This window comes from Aythya marila, assembly GCF_965140915.1.
Source record: "Aythya marila genome assembly, chromosome: 15".
Classification (NCBI taxonomy): Eukaryota; Metazoa; Chordata; class Aves; order Anseriformes; family Anatidae; genus Aythya; species Aythya marila.
The window spans coordinates 432533-450472 of record NC_139056.1 but is presented as its reverse complement, the minus strand read 5'-3'; the positions used below and the strand labels follow the sequence as shown (position 1 = coordinate 450472).

The following is a 17940-nucleotide window of genomic DNA, read 5'->3' as shown; positions in this document are numbered from 1 at the left end:
CACTGAACTTCTCTCCTGAAAGTCTTAGAAGAATACAGATCTTATTTTTAAAATGCAAAAACACCATCTCCTTTCAAAGCAAAACGCAGAAGGATGCTGTGTAAAGGCACAGAAAATCTTACTGAATAGTAACTGCCAGTATTAGTGATGAAGCGAGGCAGAAGAAACACAAGATGTATATGATGTATATTATTTGCAGTAAATAGGCAACACTTAAATACCTATTTTAATATTTCTAGATTTATAAAAGTGCAGGCAGGGCAGAACACTTCTCACATTTATATTGTATAGAACTATCCCAACACAAAACTGGGAAAATTACAAAACAAAATATAGGAGATTAGGTTTTATATCATACACCAAGTCAGAGGCAAAGTAAAAATCAGAAGAATGGTATCAATTTACTTCATTTGCTGACAGAAATATCCTTAAAATATGCTAATCTTAAGTTTAAGAAAGTTGCATCCAGAATTTATGACAAAAGAATTGCTACCAAAAAATTAATGTTCTTAAGATAATATTAAGATAATAAGCATCATAAACTTCTTAAGGAAGTTTGAATTTCTGTGAAATCAACATTGGAAGAGAAACTAGCAGCTTTCTGCTTATTTTAAATAGTTTTGATGAACAATGTACAGCTGTGTCACTACTGACTCATTCAAGACCATTTATTTTCAAAAATCTGTAAGCAATCAGGGTCTGCAAGTACATGCAGTGAAGTTTAAAAATGGGGTTTGTGAAAAGGAAAAGCACATTAAGAATAGTGTACATTACAATACCACTTTATGACCTGATTAAAGAGCACCACAGTGCATTAAACTTTTAAAGTAGTATTTTGACTTAATGGAACGTGGCTTGGTAATCGACAGAAAACCTCAGAACAGATTCCTCTCTGAGAGCAGTGCATCATGAAGAAATGTTTCTGAACACAGATAACAAATTCTCACTAACCTGAGTTGTAAAATAGCACTTAGAAGAGCAAAGTAACCCAGAAATGCATTCAGCTCTCCAGTGTCACGAAAGAATAATAGCTACTAATAAAAGCACATAAAATCTATGCCTGGAATTTACCATCAGCAGAACAAATGTGTTTGTATACTTACTGTACAGAGATATTACTAACAGCATGGTGCTGGTGATTAGCAAGTAGATGACAGAAAAAAAATAGAAGTGCTGCTGCCTGTTACCAACTATCCAGATTTTACAAAAGAAACGGTCCACTGCAGTCTCTGATGCATCAAAACCCACAAGTTAATCAGATGGAAATACTCAAAGGCTGGCTAAGCATACTGACACACATGGAAGGCATTACTCCTCCATTATGAATTGCCAGTCCACCGTTTGTAGTGGCTTTTAAAACCACTGCTGCAGTGGGAAATTGATTCTCTATAATTTTATTTCAAATAAATGTATTCAGAACAACAGAGCTGAGTGATCTATATTAGGTTATTAATTAGCTAAATGGGTATAATAAGCCTGTTCCTTACAGCCTTTTAGTCAAGCTCGCATAGTCTTTAGGAGCACCTTACACCTTTGTATAGAAGATTTAGTGTACAATACTGATGTTTTAAGAAACACTTATAATAAAATCTCTAACACTTATAATAAAACCCAAAATAAAACCTCTAAGAGTTATGAAAACTACACATATTGTATTAAGCGCACTTATTTTCTGTACATATGCATTCACCCCTCTGAACTTGCCATTTCAGTTGTTGCACAAGATACTCTTGAATTCAAATTACTTAAGTGCTAGTCTGATTATGTTACATCTGTTACAGCTACCTTTAGTTTTTTGAAAAAAGTGTATCTTAACATATCCTTGAATTGCAAACTGTCATATACTTTAATTCCATGATGGCTGATCACAAAATATACAATACACCTTTAATGTATGCCGTCTTTACATAGTAATAAAAGATAGTTTCATAATTAGATCAACACTCAAAAGGGACTACATTTCAAGTTATAAAATATTGTAAAGAACCACTGAAGTCCATATGCATAAATTGTTCACAGATGCCTTATATTTTTTAAGATGAAGCTTTTACCTTTCTTTAATGAATGTAAAGCTGACGTAAAGAAAGTTAAATAACCAGGAGGCTGAGGCGAAGCATTGAACTCAAAATATCCTATAACTCCAGGCTGAAAGAATAAAAATTAGTTAGCCAATCTGTTTTCAAGTACACATACATGAAACATAACATTATAAAAAGGCAACAAAACAATATTTACTGAAGAACAGTCATTTTATGCTGCAAGAATATTTTAACATCAAAAGATTGTTTGGAAATCAAACAATCAAACTAAGGATGTTGTTAAACCCTACATATCACAAGAGAGGGGTTTATGACTATTGAGGAATGAGTTTCAAGCTGCATATTTGCTGTGTTAGCTATTAAAGTTCTCTAAAAACAATCTTTGCTTTGAAATTAATTTGAGAATCATAAGAACAATAATCATCATAAAGACTTTTCTCAGAATTGAAATATAAAAGATGATTTTTCTAACTATCAAGAACTTAACATTTTAATTATTTACTATGTTGCATGTAATTAACAACTACATATGAATTTACACTTTTTTTTTGAGTGAATAATTGAACTGCTGAGCCAACTTAACGTCCTATCATTATCAGTCAGTAAATTCTTTCATTATGTTGTTCCTGAGATTTAGAGAACAGCTGCACAAAAATAATGAGACCCACATCCCACTTGCATATCCATACATAAGAACAGATCTTCAAATTGCCAGACAAATTGTAATTCTCAGCTCTGAATAGGCCTCATGTCTTTGTCAGGTACCAAGCCTGCATGGCATCCGATTAAATTCAGGAAGAGCATCTGGGAGAAGCTGACATGGAACAGACAGAAGAATAGACTCCTGCTCCAGAATTTCAAATAAATTTTGGTCTTAATAGATTATATTCTGCAAAACTTAACACTGATTATTAATCACTTTTTTTTTTTTTTTTACCTCACCACTCAAATTGATCTAATAGACTTTTAGGACAGAGTAAGTGATGGGATTTGGTTATTCTGTGTTATTTGTTTCCCAGTTCCACCAGAGAAGGCATTTGATGCACAGAGCAAGAGCACAGGTATCACTGTGGGACAAATGATTCTAGATTCACTGATCACCCATTTATGTGGCAAAAGCCTTCCCACCTATATATTTTTTTTTATATTTCATAGAATGCTTTAATTATTTATTTAACTTTTACATATAAAAATTTGTTTTAAAACATGGACAAATGTTTTGCCTATTACTGCTATTAGTAATATTATCTTGGGATATTTCACCAATAAAAACATCTCCATTCCAACTACTGACCTGTTCTTTCACGCAGGAATTGTCCTGTCAAAAAGTGAATGTTAAACACAAGACCCTTGCTCATAAAGATTTCTTATGAAGTATGCCAAGAAAATTATCAACAATAAAAATGAGGTAGAACAATTAGGCAAATTTACCCAGTAACAGTTGTCAAGAAGAAAATAAAAATATAAATTAAAAAGGAAAAAATACAGCAATATAACAGCATTCATTGTAATTGCTTTTTTTTTTTAATGATCTTTCCTAATATAAAATTAAGTAAAAAAAATCTCATAAAAACTTTTAAAGTCAAGTAAAGTAAAGTAAACAAAAGTAAGGGGGCAGATAACTATTAAAGATTCATAGCTTCCCATTTCCTAGGACCATTTTTCAATACCATTACTCTGAGAAGCAAACCTATGGCACCACCCAGTGAATGAAAGAGAAGTCAAAATTGACAAAGTGTGAAAGGGGCAGATCTAGAAACATTTATAAAATTATTTTAAATGGTGAGGCTCTGATTCTGACTGCTAGCTCTGTTATCCACAGAGGGTTAAGATTTGTATGCACTGCCTGAAGAATGTGCTGCCACGAGTCATTTTTATAAAACGTTTCTTCAGTAAGAAGAAACTACATGTATAGGGGGAGAATATATGCCTTATGTAGGTTAACTCATGCTACGTGCCTAATCAGTAACCTGTTTAAGTAATGGCCTTTTAATGATTGTCCAACGACAGTGGGATAGTGTTGATATGTTTCAAAATTGAAAACTCATTAATATCATCTCCTAAATGAAGCTCATATATGAAAATACAGAATTATTAATTGTAGTGCAGCCTATTTCTTGATGGGTCTCCGGCTGGATCATGTCTATTTCAGACTTGTGCTGACATGCAATTCCTGCCTCAGCTTATCTGTAAACACAGGAAAGAACACAGGAAGAGGCAAGGAGAAATGTCATATTTAGAGGGACAGAAGAACCCATACTACATGCAAAGAAACAGTTGTATTGACTGCTATTAGATGAATGAACTTGGTAAAAGCTTCTTCATTTCCTAATGATGTTAGTGATATTATGTAGCCAGGACAGAAAGTAAATGGTCACCTCATCATTTAACATCAGCATCAAACACAACAGCAAAGTCAAATCCACGTCTGGGTCAGACCTCACATGGTGGTTAACGCTCAGGAAGCATTTCTACACACGTGGAGCACAGAAGCAAGCTGACACCAAGCTAAGACACACCAGCTACCTCCCAGAGAGACAGCCTCTTTCCCTCTCTCTCCCCATGCCAGAAAGCAACATGCTCCCTGGGCATGTTTAATTCTCACAGCTCAGTGAAGCTTTCTGTCCAACTGCAAAAGCAGCAAGGTTTCTTGTCTGTGCCTCAGAAGGAAGAGGCCATTTCTAGTAGCTGTGTTAGTCAGATGAGGAATTAGACAGGCCAGTTTGGATTCAAACGAAGCCACCACATCCCTGCAGCTAATAAAACACAAGGAGTCTGAGCACGTGTTCTAACAGGCATGTAGGAACCACATCTTTCTCCTGATGTTACTTAAACTTTCCCATACATTCCACAATTGTAAGTACTTTCCAACTAGGATGTTTTTCCTTTGCTCTCAAAAAACAATTTATAATTTTTATCTGATTTTAATTGTGCACTAGTATCATCCCACAAACAATAAAAAAACTAATCAACATCAGAAAATGCAGAATCTCAACCTTCAAGTCAACATTTTTCATAGTGTTTGAGCGCCCTCTTGTGTCATCAACACGTTCATCACTTGGTTGGGGAACAGATGCACCATAAAAATGACACCACTTGCTCCTTATTTTTAGCTGGATTGTGTTCATGAACATTTCTTAGAAATAAAAACATGCTAATTAAAAATTGAATACAAGATTAACTACTAGATTGCAGTATCTCTTTATATGCTTTAACTTAAAAAAAAACGATGTAAATGTTTAATTTGATACCTTTACAGACCTTTCTAGTTCAAACATGTTAACATGCTTAATGGATTTCAGCACCTGACTGAGTGTGAGTAGAGCTCCTGATTTGCCTTGCTAGACCCTTTTTCTGTCAAAAACTGACTACTGGAATTTGAGCAGATGATTAAAGCATAAAAAGCTTTACAGATTAAATGGAAAAAGGACAATCCCAGGCTTGAAGTCCCAGCTATCAGTAAATTGACAGTCAATAATAAAGTGCCCTTGGAAACAAGATAAGCACAGCAACACGTTAGCATGGAAACACGTGCTGAGAAGACCTCCTGCTCAACATGACACTTTGCGTATGAATCACTCACCTACTATACTAATAACTTACCAACTTATTGTCTACTCCAAATTCTACATAGTGCTGTTTTTGGACAGAAAATCTAGGAGACCTTACTACTAGTAGGTCTTAAAAAGCAGATACAGCAGAAGTAGAATGAAACAGCCAAGAACATGCACTGGCTCAGTGCAGCTGGGATCAGCTTCAAAAGCATCCTTTTTGCACCAGGGCCGGGGCAATCCTGGACGTGAGCACAGACTGGGAGAGGAACTCACCGAGAGCAGCCCTGCAGAGAAGGACTTGGGGGTTCTGGTGGATGAAAAGCTCAACATGACCCAGCAGTGTGTGCTTGCAGCCCAGAAGGGCAACTGCATCCTGGGCTGCATCAACAGAGGGCTGGCCGGCAGGTCAAGGGACTGTCCCCCCTCTGCTCTGCCCTGGTGAGGTCCCACCTGGAGTCCTGCGACCAGGTTTGGGGCCCCCAGCATAAGCAAGATGTGGAGATGTTAGAGCAGGTTCAGAGGAGGGCAACAAAGATGATCAAAGGGCTGGAGCACCTCTCCTGCCAAGAGAGGCTGATGGAGCTGTGGATGTTCAGCCTGAAGAGAAGAACCCAGGGTGACCTCATTGCAACTTTTCGATACCTAAAGGGGGCTTATGAAAAAAGAGGGAGAGCAACTTATTGCTCGGTCAGATAATGACAGGACAAGGAGGAATAGTTTTAAACTGAAAGAGAGGAGAGTTAAATCAGATGGTAGGAAGAAATTCTTCACTCAGAGGGTGGTGAGGCCCTGACCCAGGCTGCCCAGAGAAGTTGTGGGTGCCCCATCCCTGGAGGTGTTCAAGGCCAGGCTGGATGGGGCCCTGGGCACCCTGATGTAGTGGGAGGTGTCCCTGCCCATGGCAGAGGGGGAGAACTGGGTGGGTTTTAAGGTCCCTTCCAACCCAGCCCTTTCTATTATTGACAGAAGTTTTCAAGTGAAAAGCAAATATCCCTAACCTAAGTCTGCAGAATCTATTTTCTAGCAGAACACACAATTGAAGATTAGATACTAATGACAAATCTTTCAGAAACTATTGTGAACTCCAAATTAATTAGCTTTTCAACAAAGAAATAACAAAGAAAAGATCAAGCAGCAGAGACTGATCAAAATGTCCCAAAGATCTACTTACAGTCCTCTGCCCTTTCCCTTCTGCTGAAAACTAACCCTTTTTATATATAAAATATCAAATTCAAAACAGCAGCCCATACAGTGCTGTGCTCTGCACCTGTATAGCTAGAACAGCAGTGGTATCACACCAGTGTTCTGTCTGCTGCTGAGCAGTGCTGGCACAGCATCAGGACTCTCTAATCCTCCTAGAGGGTGGGCAAAAAAGTGAGAAAGGAACATCACCAGGGCAGCTGACCTAAACCAACCAAAGGGATATTCCATACCATATGATGTCACACTCAGCAGTAAAAGGTGGAAAAAGGAAGAAGAGGGGAGGGGTGGGCTCTCATTGCAACACTGGCTACATTTGTTGAGGCCCTGCTTCAAGGACGTGGTCAAGCATCACTCATTTGTGGGAAGTAGAGAGTAATTTCTTTCCTCTGCACTTCCACACAGCCTTTACTTGTTTTGTTTTGTTTTTTTCCCTTCCTTCTCCCTTTTCCCCTTTCCCTTTTTTCCCTTTACTTAAATTGTTTAATTAATAATAATCTTTCCTTAATAATTATTTTTCCCCTTTAATTAAATTATCCTTATCTCAACCTGTGAGTTGTTCTTTCCTTTACTTCTTCCCCTCCTTTTCTAAGGAGGGGGAGTGAGAGAGCGGTTGTGGTGGAGTTCAGCTGCCCAGCACGGTAAAACCACCACACTTGTTCCCTGTACAGATCTTACAAACACAGCAGGCACCCTGTGCAGTATCCCCTTTGGCTTAACTTTAGAGAGGCAAGACACTGGGTACCTAGTGCCACCAGCTGGGGAATAACCTCAGCCTTAAATGAATACAGGCAGGGCATCACAACAGCTCAGAAAACTCATAGTTCTTTCAAGGAAAAAGAACAAATAAATACTGAACGTAGAGACTGGGAACTTGGAGCCATAGAATTAAAGCACAGGAAGCAAGGAAGTTTGAACATAGCCTGTAAGTACAAATAGACATTCAATTGTTAAGCAGTATTTCAAAAAAAAAGAAAAAAGGTTTCCCACCATAGATTTCTTATATTTTAGTCTTTTCCACTGGAAGCACACATCCTACTATAAAGCAAATTTCAGCTTACCAGCACTATGCTTATTAGCTGCCCTTTGCAGACTACCAAGAATAATTCAGAGAACACAGCCCCAGTTCCCAAAACCCAAGCACGGCTGTTTTTCAAAGGAGGTAGAAAACCAGTAACGAAGCTTTAGACTGGCAAACTGAAGCACAGGAAGGACAACAGAACTGTTTGCAATCACAGAAAGTATCGGCAGCAGATGCAGAGACAGAACTTGCTACTCCTGACTCCAAGTCCCTGCTGAAACACTGACAAATGAAACCCATGAGTAGTTCTAGCTGGATGAACTAAACAATAAAGAGCACAGCACCGACCCATGGTAACTGCAAGCGTGTACCCCCTTTTGCCATGGCAGCTCTCACCTAACAGCACACATCGCACTCCATCCTGCGGCAGAACAGGAGATAACTCAAAGAGGAACTGGGCTTCATTCTGAAACACTGGAAAGGCCAGTGTGCTGGCCACTACTACAGAATCACTTGGTCATGTAGGTCTTCCATTCTGCCCCAGTAGCTGGGAGTTTAGTAACATTATAATATTTCCCACTGTGCACTACAGGAATGAACGGTTACAAAGGGATTACCAATGACTCTGATCTAAGTGCGTTTTGTCCATTTGGAAGTTATTAACCCACTAGTACTGCTACCCATTGTGACACCTCTGAACACAAAAAAATGAAAATTAATTAAACACAGGGCACCAGTGAACTGAGATCACAAAGTAAGAGCTTACAAAGAGGTCAGAAGTCATTATGTTAACTGCTTTCACATTTGTTTTTACTTTACAGACTTATCTTATTAGAAAGGTTTAATGCTCCTTTAAAAAATAAAACAATTATTACATATTTCTCAGATGTTTTTCCAACAGACTGCAAGATTTTTTGGGAAAATATTTCTCCCATTTTTCTTATTCATGTGTTTATTTATTTTTTTCTTATGAGGTTACAATTATGATTTTTGCCTCTGTGTAATAAAGTCCTGCAAATTAACAGCATCACTGAATTATGGTAAGCACTACACAGGGAACTAGCATTATGAATTTGTCATTTCATGTATTTATGATTTCAACAAAATTTACATGGCACTGATTTCAAGATTCTGGAAAGAAACTAGTACTTTGTAGCAGATAAAATTTAATCGTAAAACAAGTCAAATCCTTTCTGAACCACTGCAGTAAAGCTAGAGAAGAGAGACAAGTACCTCATAATTTGAGAGGAAATCTAGTAATTTTGATCGAGACGAGATGTAGAGTAGTGGTGTCATCACCCGGCGAACAAACTTTTCAATATAAACAGCACTCATAGGGCCTTTGTACTCAATTGGTCCAAAACTAGTACCAAAAAAAATAATAAAGCATTAAGACTTAGAAATAGAAAGAGTCCCTGCTGGGGGTGGCAGAGAGAAGAGTTATACAAACAGCATGCTCAGCCTCTTGGGAACTGCCCCCAATTATCAGTGGCTTCTGTAACTGATAGAGGAGCTGTGTTACACAACAGTGTTACTGTAGTACAGCTTACACTCCTAAACTGAAATTGCAGTGACTACGGGTAGGCAAGATGTGTTGGTGAGGACAAAGGGATGAGGACCGCTTCTGAGTCCCATTGCAGAAGCTGGTAAAAGCCAGGAATGACTTAGGTAATCAGAGACATCTTTCTGCTTTGTCCAAGTAAATACATGTGACTTAAAAATACAGATCTGAAAAAATGCTACTATTTTCACTTTAATTTTTACATTTTTACACTAGTTCAAACAGTATCAACCTGAAAAGGTGCAAGATCTCTTTACAGAGACATTTACAAGTATACCTCAGTAAGGCATGGACAAATCCAGTCGCACTGCTGACAGACAGACTGAGCAAGTCTACAGCTTCCTCCCAGCCACCCATGACCAGCCCACACCACATCAGGTGGTCCTAAAACATGGGGGCCTTGGGAGTATGGCCTCCAGTGCTCCTCCATCACCTTGAAAGCCTGCATCTGAGTTGCTATCATTAGGTTGGACAAAGCATCACAAACTAAAAAGAAATCAAACATAAAAGCACGAGGAATTAGTCCATTCCCATTGAGCAATTTAATGTGATTTAATGTGATTCAAAGTCCAGCTGACAAAGATAAGGATTGCTTCTCCTCAATTTATAAATCCTCAAACCAAACAAAATCAGCCTCTGTAATGGAAGACAGCTGCAGTGCAAGACTCAGGTGCACAAGCAAAAACGTGAGAAACTACACAGCATCCAACTTTATTGCACCTAGCATTAGAAAAGTGTTTTATGCTCCACACACACACACACAAAAAAAACATACAAATGCTAGAAAAATAAAAACGAGATTATATAGAATACTATATGATGGTATCTCAACATTTAGAGAATTAAAAAATGAGTGTGAAATTCAAATTTAGAAGAACACCTTCAGTATACAGTTCCATTTAAACATGCACCTACATTCCACTACCTTCAACAGCCCTTAAATACATACTTGGCTGCTGCTAAACATTGGGACCAGTTAATATAATCCACCTACAGAGCAGGCAGAAATCTAAAATAAAAATATAAATCTGAATTTTGTGGAGAGAGAATATCCAGGAGATGTGCGTGTGCACTACAAATTTTCCTGAACAATGAACTGAGCAGCATGTCATTTAACTGACATTTACAGCCCTTCTCAACACCTAAGTAGCATGTATAATGAGCTTCACCCAGAATCTCCTCCTCTTCATCTGTTTAACTGTAGATGCAGCACCTTGAAAATGCAACATTTTATAAAAAAAACCTCTGTTTTGCGAAGTACCAATAAAGAAGCCAGACTGTATATATGAAACTCTTACCTCCGGTGGTATAAGTGTATCACAGGAAAATAAAAGAAATGCTTCTGCTTCCTACATTTCCCCTGGTTCCACCAGCAATTAATGGCCACAAACAGCACCTGCAAAGCAGATAAAAATTCACAGCTAGCGAAGTACATTACTGTGACTTTCTTTATCTAGCATGTTTTTTTCCAATCTGTTCCATCTGCTATTTTTAAATGACTTTTCAAGGCAGTATTCCATATCTGTTCCTCTTAATTCTATCATCCAAGTTTTTTTTTTTCTTTTGTTTCCTGCTTTTGTTGGTCACTTCTTTGTAATAGCAATCTGTCATGGTCACTTTTACTTCTAGTTTTTAAGCTTCCTAACCGAAATCCTCCAAATCTACTAACTTTGTCATAACCCATATTGATAACTTATTCTGCATAAAGCAGCTCAATGAGTGGAGGTTTCGGACAACTGTATGTGTTCAGAGGTAATCACCCGACAGACAGCAATGCAAGGGCTACAAGGCCTTTTATGATTACTGTTGTCTCCAGTGATAGTGGAACTGGAGGCAAACTCCCTGTTGTTTGTGTCTGAAGGCACACAAATAAATCCAGAAACACTTCTAAGAAGAAACTTGCAGGGCTCTCCATTCAGGAGCAGAAATAACACAGGTTTTCTCCATTTATTCTAACACTACGTATGTAAAGATGACTAGCTTAGTTACTCAAAGATACAGACATTCAGGTCTTACTGGTGCCCATGGGTTGACAGAAATCAGCTCTTTGATCTCTAAACGGAGGCTATCAGGTCACATTTAAGATTCGCATCTTCTCTAGAGTTACCTGGTCTGACAACCTGCTGGCCACACGTTCTATTTCTTCTCTTGCTGCAACAGACTGCCCACACCACGGTGCATAGAAGAAATACAATGCAATTTCTGAATCCTGACGAAGGTGATCTGCATAGTCTAATTGTCCCCGGAAAAAATCAATGACTGGAGATCTCGTGGAGAAGAAATTCATGGGAAGCTTTGCTGGCATTGTTACGTCTTTTGCTCGGCTGTGGGAAGGAAGGTAAGAGGGCTTATTGAGACTGTAAAACAGGAGTTTAAAAAAGTGTGCCCAAAGCCCTCATTCACATTAGTGAATGTCATGCAATGACAAAACTTTAAGAATTGATGCAAAATGACTACAACTTCAATTATCTGAGTTAGTTTCAATAAATACTTTAAAATCTAATGATTACCCTTATTAACAAGCTTCAGAAAGTAACACTGTCATAACATGCACTCAGTTTATGGCTGTGTTAGCTCACACTCTTATTGCTGGTTGCTGCAGATCATAAAATTACCAGGAAGAGTGATTTCTTTGGATTTCTTCCCTGGCCTCATCCTCTTTTAACACTTGTACTTTAGGTAACAGCACCCTGATAAGAGAAGAGACACTGGTCATAAAGATTTGTGATGTTTGTATGAACAGAGACTATTACTATGCTTATGCTTTGAAGTATTCTATGCTTCTTTTGTACTGTATTATGAAAAAATATTTGTTTTTACTAATGACTTTTAGCATTATATAAATGTGTATTGGTTTACTTCACTGATGTCAGTGATTAGAGCAGGGATCACAAACTCTGTTCAGGGCATGTTTCATCTACAGCAAAAAGAACTTACCAGTAAGTGTTTAAAGACTATACAATGTAAGATTTAGATAGAAAAAGTTTCTTAAGAGAAACAAGTTTGACCAACAGTACCAAGAGCATAAACTAAGTGCTCAGGAAACTGCTTTCTATCAAATCTAGAATCAACCATTCCAAAATTCAGCATTTCCAACGTGTTCAGAAGTGTTTAGTGGTATAAACTGCCTTAAACACAAGTGTATGATTGTATTCTTTCTGTTTTTTTCTTAGTTCTCTTGAACTAGCTATATTTACACTACAGCAAATTAGATTAAAAACTGGACCACATCACTGTACTGATCCGTTTTGCCATAGTTTCTCCTTCACAGGAAGTTTTAGGAAAGATTATGCATTTCTCTGCCTTGTATCACAACAAAAAGCTAAACATAAAAATATTTTTATTTTAACCTCTTTTGATTCTTTTCAGGTTAGAATGTTAGTAACCAATAAATTATTGAGCCCTGAACACTGTTAAATTCATACTTTAAGCAACCTCTTAGTAACACCGCTACATTTTCAAATCTTACGATCTTCCTGGTTGGTGCCTGTGTTTTAACAAAACAGATCCACAAAACCAACAGCTCCTCTCATTTCCAGGTTATTTAGTACATAATTAAAGCTCAAGACTTAAAAGTTTCTAAAAGTTATGGAAGTTCGTAATTCAAACATAAGAGGCATTTCTCATATCAAATCCAGAGTTTTTAAAATACAAACTGGTTCCTCATGTACACAATTCATTAATTCCACTACTCACAAACCAATTTGTTTTCACGCAGATGGCCAAAAATCTCATTTGTCCCATGGACTTCTATTTTGGGTCCTTCTTGTCTCGCCCCTCACTAACCCTTCTTCCCCAGCCCTTGGTTTCTTAGGTCCCCTCAAATCAGTTCCTGTTTCCCTCCCATTCCTTCACCCCACTTTTAGCCAAACCACTCATTTCTTCCCTGTACAGAAGCACTACCCCAACTCACTGGCCACGTGCTGAGTAGGCACTGAAAGCCAAACGCAGCCCATAAGCATTAACCTCACACTGACACCTGCTTCTTAGGAGACATTAAATGAGAATTTCTCCTCTTACACATATTCAGGTTGTCCACTTTCATTATACTGCTTAAAAACCTCTGCTTCCTCTACTGGATTAAACTGGAAGTGGACAATCGGTTCAAGAGTTATGGTGAATGGGCAGACAGATGGACACAGGGTATGACAGCATAAGCCTTAAAAATGACATAGGAAATTGGCTCTAAAGAAAATATGTAAAATAGGTCAACAGAAGATATACCATAGCACGAATGATTCAGGAACTACATGTCTATCCTCAAATAGGGAAAACAAAACAAAGCAAAACAAAACAAAAAAAAACTCTAGTAATTATGAATTTATCATCAGTCCTACCTATCAGGGGAGGTCCCAGCCAACTGGCAGCTAGCAAACGTGACGCCCATCTACAAGAAGGGACAGAGGGCCGGAGGGTAGACCTGGGGAACTATAGAAACTATAGGACTGTCAGTTTGACCTCAGTGCCAGGGAAGCTCATGGAGTAGATGATCTTGAGTGTCATCACGCGGCACTTGCAGGGCAACCAGGCAATCAGGCCCAGTCAGCATGGGTTTACCAAAGGCAGGTCCTGCTTGATGAACCTGATCTCCTTCTATGACAAAGTGACCCGCTGGGTGGATGAGGGAAAGGCTGTGGTCTACCTTGACTTCAGTAAGGCTTTTGATACCATTTCCCACAGCATTCTTCTCAAGAAACTGGCTGCTTGTGGCTTGGACTGGCGTACGCTTTGTTGGGTTAAAAACTGGCTGGATAGCTGGGCCCAATCATGGTAAATGGAGTCAAGTCCAGTTGGAGGCCAGTCACTAGTGGCATCCCCCAGGGCTTGGTGCTGAGGCCAGTCCTCTTTAATATCTTTATCGATGATCTGGATGAGGGCATCGAGTGCACCCTCAGTAAATTTGCAGATGACACCAAGTTAGGTGCGTGTGTCGATCTGCTCAAGGGTAGGCTCTGCAGGAGGATCTGGATAGGCTGCACCGATGGGCTGAGGTCAACTGCATGAAGTTCAACAAGGCCAAGTGCCAGGTCCTGCACCTGGGGCACAACAACCCCAAGCAGAGCTACAGGTTGGGAGATGAGTGGTTGGAAAGCTGCCTGGCAGAGAAGGACCTGAGAGTATTGGTTGATAGTTGGCTGAGTATGAGCCAGCAGTGTGCGCAGGTGGCCAACGGCATCCTGACTTGTATAAGAAGCAGCGTGGCCAGCAGGGCTAGGGAAGTGATTGCCCCCCTGTACTCGGCTCTGGTGAGGCCGTACCTCAAGTATTGTGTTCAGTTTTGGGCCCCTTGCTACAAGAAGGACATCGAGGTGCTCGAGCGAGTCCAGAGAAAGGCAACGAAGCTGGTGAGGGGTCTGGAGAACAAGTCTTACGAGGAGCGGCTGAGGGAGCTGGGATTGTTCAGCCTGGAGGAGAAGAGGAGGCTCAGGGGTGACCTTATCACTCTCTACAGGTACCTTAAAGGAGGCTGTAGCGAGGTGGGGGTTGGTCTATTCTCCCATGTGCCTGGCAACAGGACGAGGGGGAATGGGCTTAAGTTGCGCCAGGGGAGGTTTAGGTTGGATATTAGGAAGAACTTCTTTACCAAAAGGGTTGTTAGGTATTGGAATGGGCTGCCCAGGGAAGTGGTTGAGTCACCGTCCCTGGAGGTCTTTAAAAGATGCTTAGACATAGAGCTTAGTGATATTGTTTAGTGGAGGACTTGTTAGTGTTAGATCAGAGGTTGGACTCGATGATCTTGGAGGTCTCTTCCAACCTAGATGATTCTGTGAAAAAAAGCACCACACAACAAACAAAGAGCCACCAGCTTCTTACTCTGATTTGCTCAATAGTGCCTCCCTCTGATGTATAGCACAGGACCTTCACATAGTTTTTACATACAAACTAAGCCTCATTTCAACAGAACGACCTGATAATAACAGAAAGCACATGCAAGCATGTTTTTGATCAGGCCCCTCGTCTGCCAAGTCGTAAGGCTGCCTCAAAAGACATTTGCATGGTACCAGAAATAGTTCAGGCTCTACACCGCAGACTTTTCACAATTACATGTTAGCTCAGGCAGCAGCTGGCTGTTCCTTGAGTGTCTACAAACCTGCAATACCTTGGTCCCCACTAGCAGATTCCCTTGTAGTAAGGGAATTTTCCCTTCCATACACTTTATTCATGGGTTGTAGAAGTTCCTGCCACTTACAACATATAACTGTACTTGGGTGCTGAGACTTGATTACAAACTGAACTGATGTGAATTGAGAAATTAAGCATTAAGTCATAGTTAATGTGTACAATTAACCATCCTCCAAATCGCACATGGAATTTGTACACTTGAATTTTCTGTTTCTGGCAGCAACACAATGCAGAACACTTTCCCAGTATTAGCTTTTCTGTCTGACTGTACTATGAAAAGCCAAAACACTGTAACCAAATTTTCTGTTGAGAGTATAGAGCGGTGAGAAGCTCATTCCAGGAGCAACTTGTCAGCTTTCATATACAGCTAGGATTGAAATGAAAGGGACATGCAAGTTTTTGAAGAAAGGGGCACAGGAAGAGAACAAAAGCATCACGGTAAGTGTCCAGCACAGGAGAAAAAACAATAAAAACGTATTATGTATGTTATAGTAATGGACAGTTGAACAGGGAGATGATTGAGCGTCCAATGACTGTGGTTCAGCGGCCGTTGGAGGCACGACACTGACCAAAGCCTAAAGGTCCGTCCTGGCTCGGGCAGACCCATGGGAGGAACACCGAGCGCAGGCCTCGGCGCTTCTCAGCCACGTTCCCTGCGGGCAGGGCCCCTCAGCCAACACATGTCGGCCTCCGCGCAGCAGGGAGGCAGCCAGCCCCGTGCCACCTTCCCGCACCCAAATCCGGACCCCAAAGCAACGCCCTTACCCCAGCACAGCACGCAGCCAGGAGTCACCGTGCCCTAAAATCCCATCCACGGCACCCGGATCCCGATTTAGGGCCCAGAATCGCGTGGCCCAGCTGTGGCACCACGGGACCGAGCCCTCCCCCCGCCCCTCCCCGGTGCGGCAGGGGCCGGAGCCCTTGGGGTCAGGCCGGTTGCCACGAAGAAACCCCGTCCGGCAGCAGGCCCAGCGCCCGACCACCAAGGGGGGGAGCCCCGGGCCGGGGCTACCAACCCCGGCCCGCCATTACCTGCAGGTGACTTTGAGGGCGACGAGGAAGGCGCAGCCCAGCGCGATGGCAGCGCCGCACAGCAGCTCGGGCCGCCGCGCCATGCGGGCGGCGCGGGGCCGCGGGCTGGAGGCAGCCGCAGGGCCGGGGCCGCCACATAACGACATCACACCCGGGCGGGGCGGGGCGGGGCCGGCCTGCAGGACACCGGGCCCCGGGAGCTCCCCGCCGCCCGCCCGGCAGCCGGCGAACCCGCCGCCGCCACGTCGCGCCGCCCCGAGCAGGCGCAGAGGCGGCCGGGAGGGGCGGGGAGGCTGCGCCCTTCCTCCTCCTCCGCCTCAGGGAACTCCGCCTGCTCAGGGGATCCCCCTCCTCGTCCTCCTCCTCAGGGGTTCCCTCCGTTCCTGACAGGACCGCACGCCCCCCTGGAAGCTGTTCCCCCCCTCCCCCACGGATTAATTAAAGCTCTCACACTGTCCATATAGAAGAAGGCTTTCATGTTTAGTTTTGTCTAGGATTACTTCCAATAATTTACAGAGCACTTACATTAAACAAGGAAAGCATAAAATTGAGAAAGCAACGATACAATGAGGTTTTGTCACAGAAATAAGTGTCTTAGTACTCTATTTCAAGCTCAGTTTATTACAAACAATGTAAAAAATTAGCATCACAACAGGTGGTATTTCAAGCACCAAGCTAATTTTGTATGCGTACTGTACATTGTATTCAAATGCACCCCAGCCGAGTCTGCGAGGAATAGTTACTACACAAGTTCCCCCATGCTGAGGGTGTTGGTTTAATATTATTCACTGTGCTTTTAGTTCGTAAAGTGAAAGGGAAATAACATCCAGGCTTGTCACTTGCATGGATCTCACTGAACTTTGGTTCAACACTTTTTACATACACAGTATATTGCCAACATATTTAAGTCATTCTTACAACTATTTAAGTCATTCTTAAAGCTCTTCTAATTAGATACGTGAGCCAAGAGAGGAGAATAAAAATACTCTTGAGAGGAGGGAGAGGTAAGGCATGGAGAACAAAAGGGAGGAGAAACTTCACTTTAGCTATTTTGAATGACTGACTGAAAGATGCTTCATTTAAAAACAAACAAAAACTGAATTAACACAAAATTGAAGCTGGAAGTATGATCTGCAGAGAAGCCAAAATGAAACAAATAGGAATTCCAGTGACGATAAAGCCCAAAGGCTCATGTGTCAGAACTGATCTCAGCCCGTGGATGGCTTCCATTACCTGTGGTCTGCAGGAAAGGGAATCTTGAGCACCACACACATCAGAGCTGAGGTGTTGATCATGCTGAAGTCAACAGCCTGAAAACATGTCCCAGCACCATGTAGCTCCAAAACACTCATCTAATTTTGCAAGTAAGTTGGCAGTTTTTGTTATTTTAATAATGTGATGAGTCCAAAG

The 17940-nt window shown here is 41.0% G+C and overlaps 1 protein-coding gene across 3 annotated transcripts in view; it reads right to left on the bottom strand.

Annotated features, from left to right (window-relative positions):
• TXNDC11 (thioredoxin domain containing 11) overlaps positions 1 to 16759 on the bottom strand; it is a 30847-nt gene extending 14088 nt beyond the window's left edge. For 2 of the 3 annotated variants that reach the window (XM_082772314.1, XM_082772316.1), the window contains exons 1-5: positions 16531 to 16759; positions 11483 to 11699; positions 10674 to 10771; positions 9048 to 9177; positions 2052 to 2145 (exon numbers count right to left, since the gene is read on the bottom strand). In XM_082772314.1, coding sequence (XP_082628440.1) covers positions 2052 to 2145; positions 9048 to 9177; positions 10674 to 10771; positions 11483 to 11699; positions 16531 to 16676 — 685 coding nt within the window. In that variant the 5' untranslated portion in view covers positions 16677 to 16759. Of the gene's footprint in view, positions 1 to 2051; positions 2146 to 9047; positions 9178 to 10673; positions 10772 to 11482; positions 11700 to 11990; positions 12063 to 16530 lie in introns of those variants that run through there. The other variant, XM_082772315.1, reaches the window with a different exon arrangement.
• Positions 16760 to 17940: the final 1181 nt, after the last annotated feature.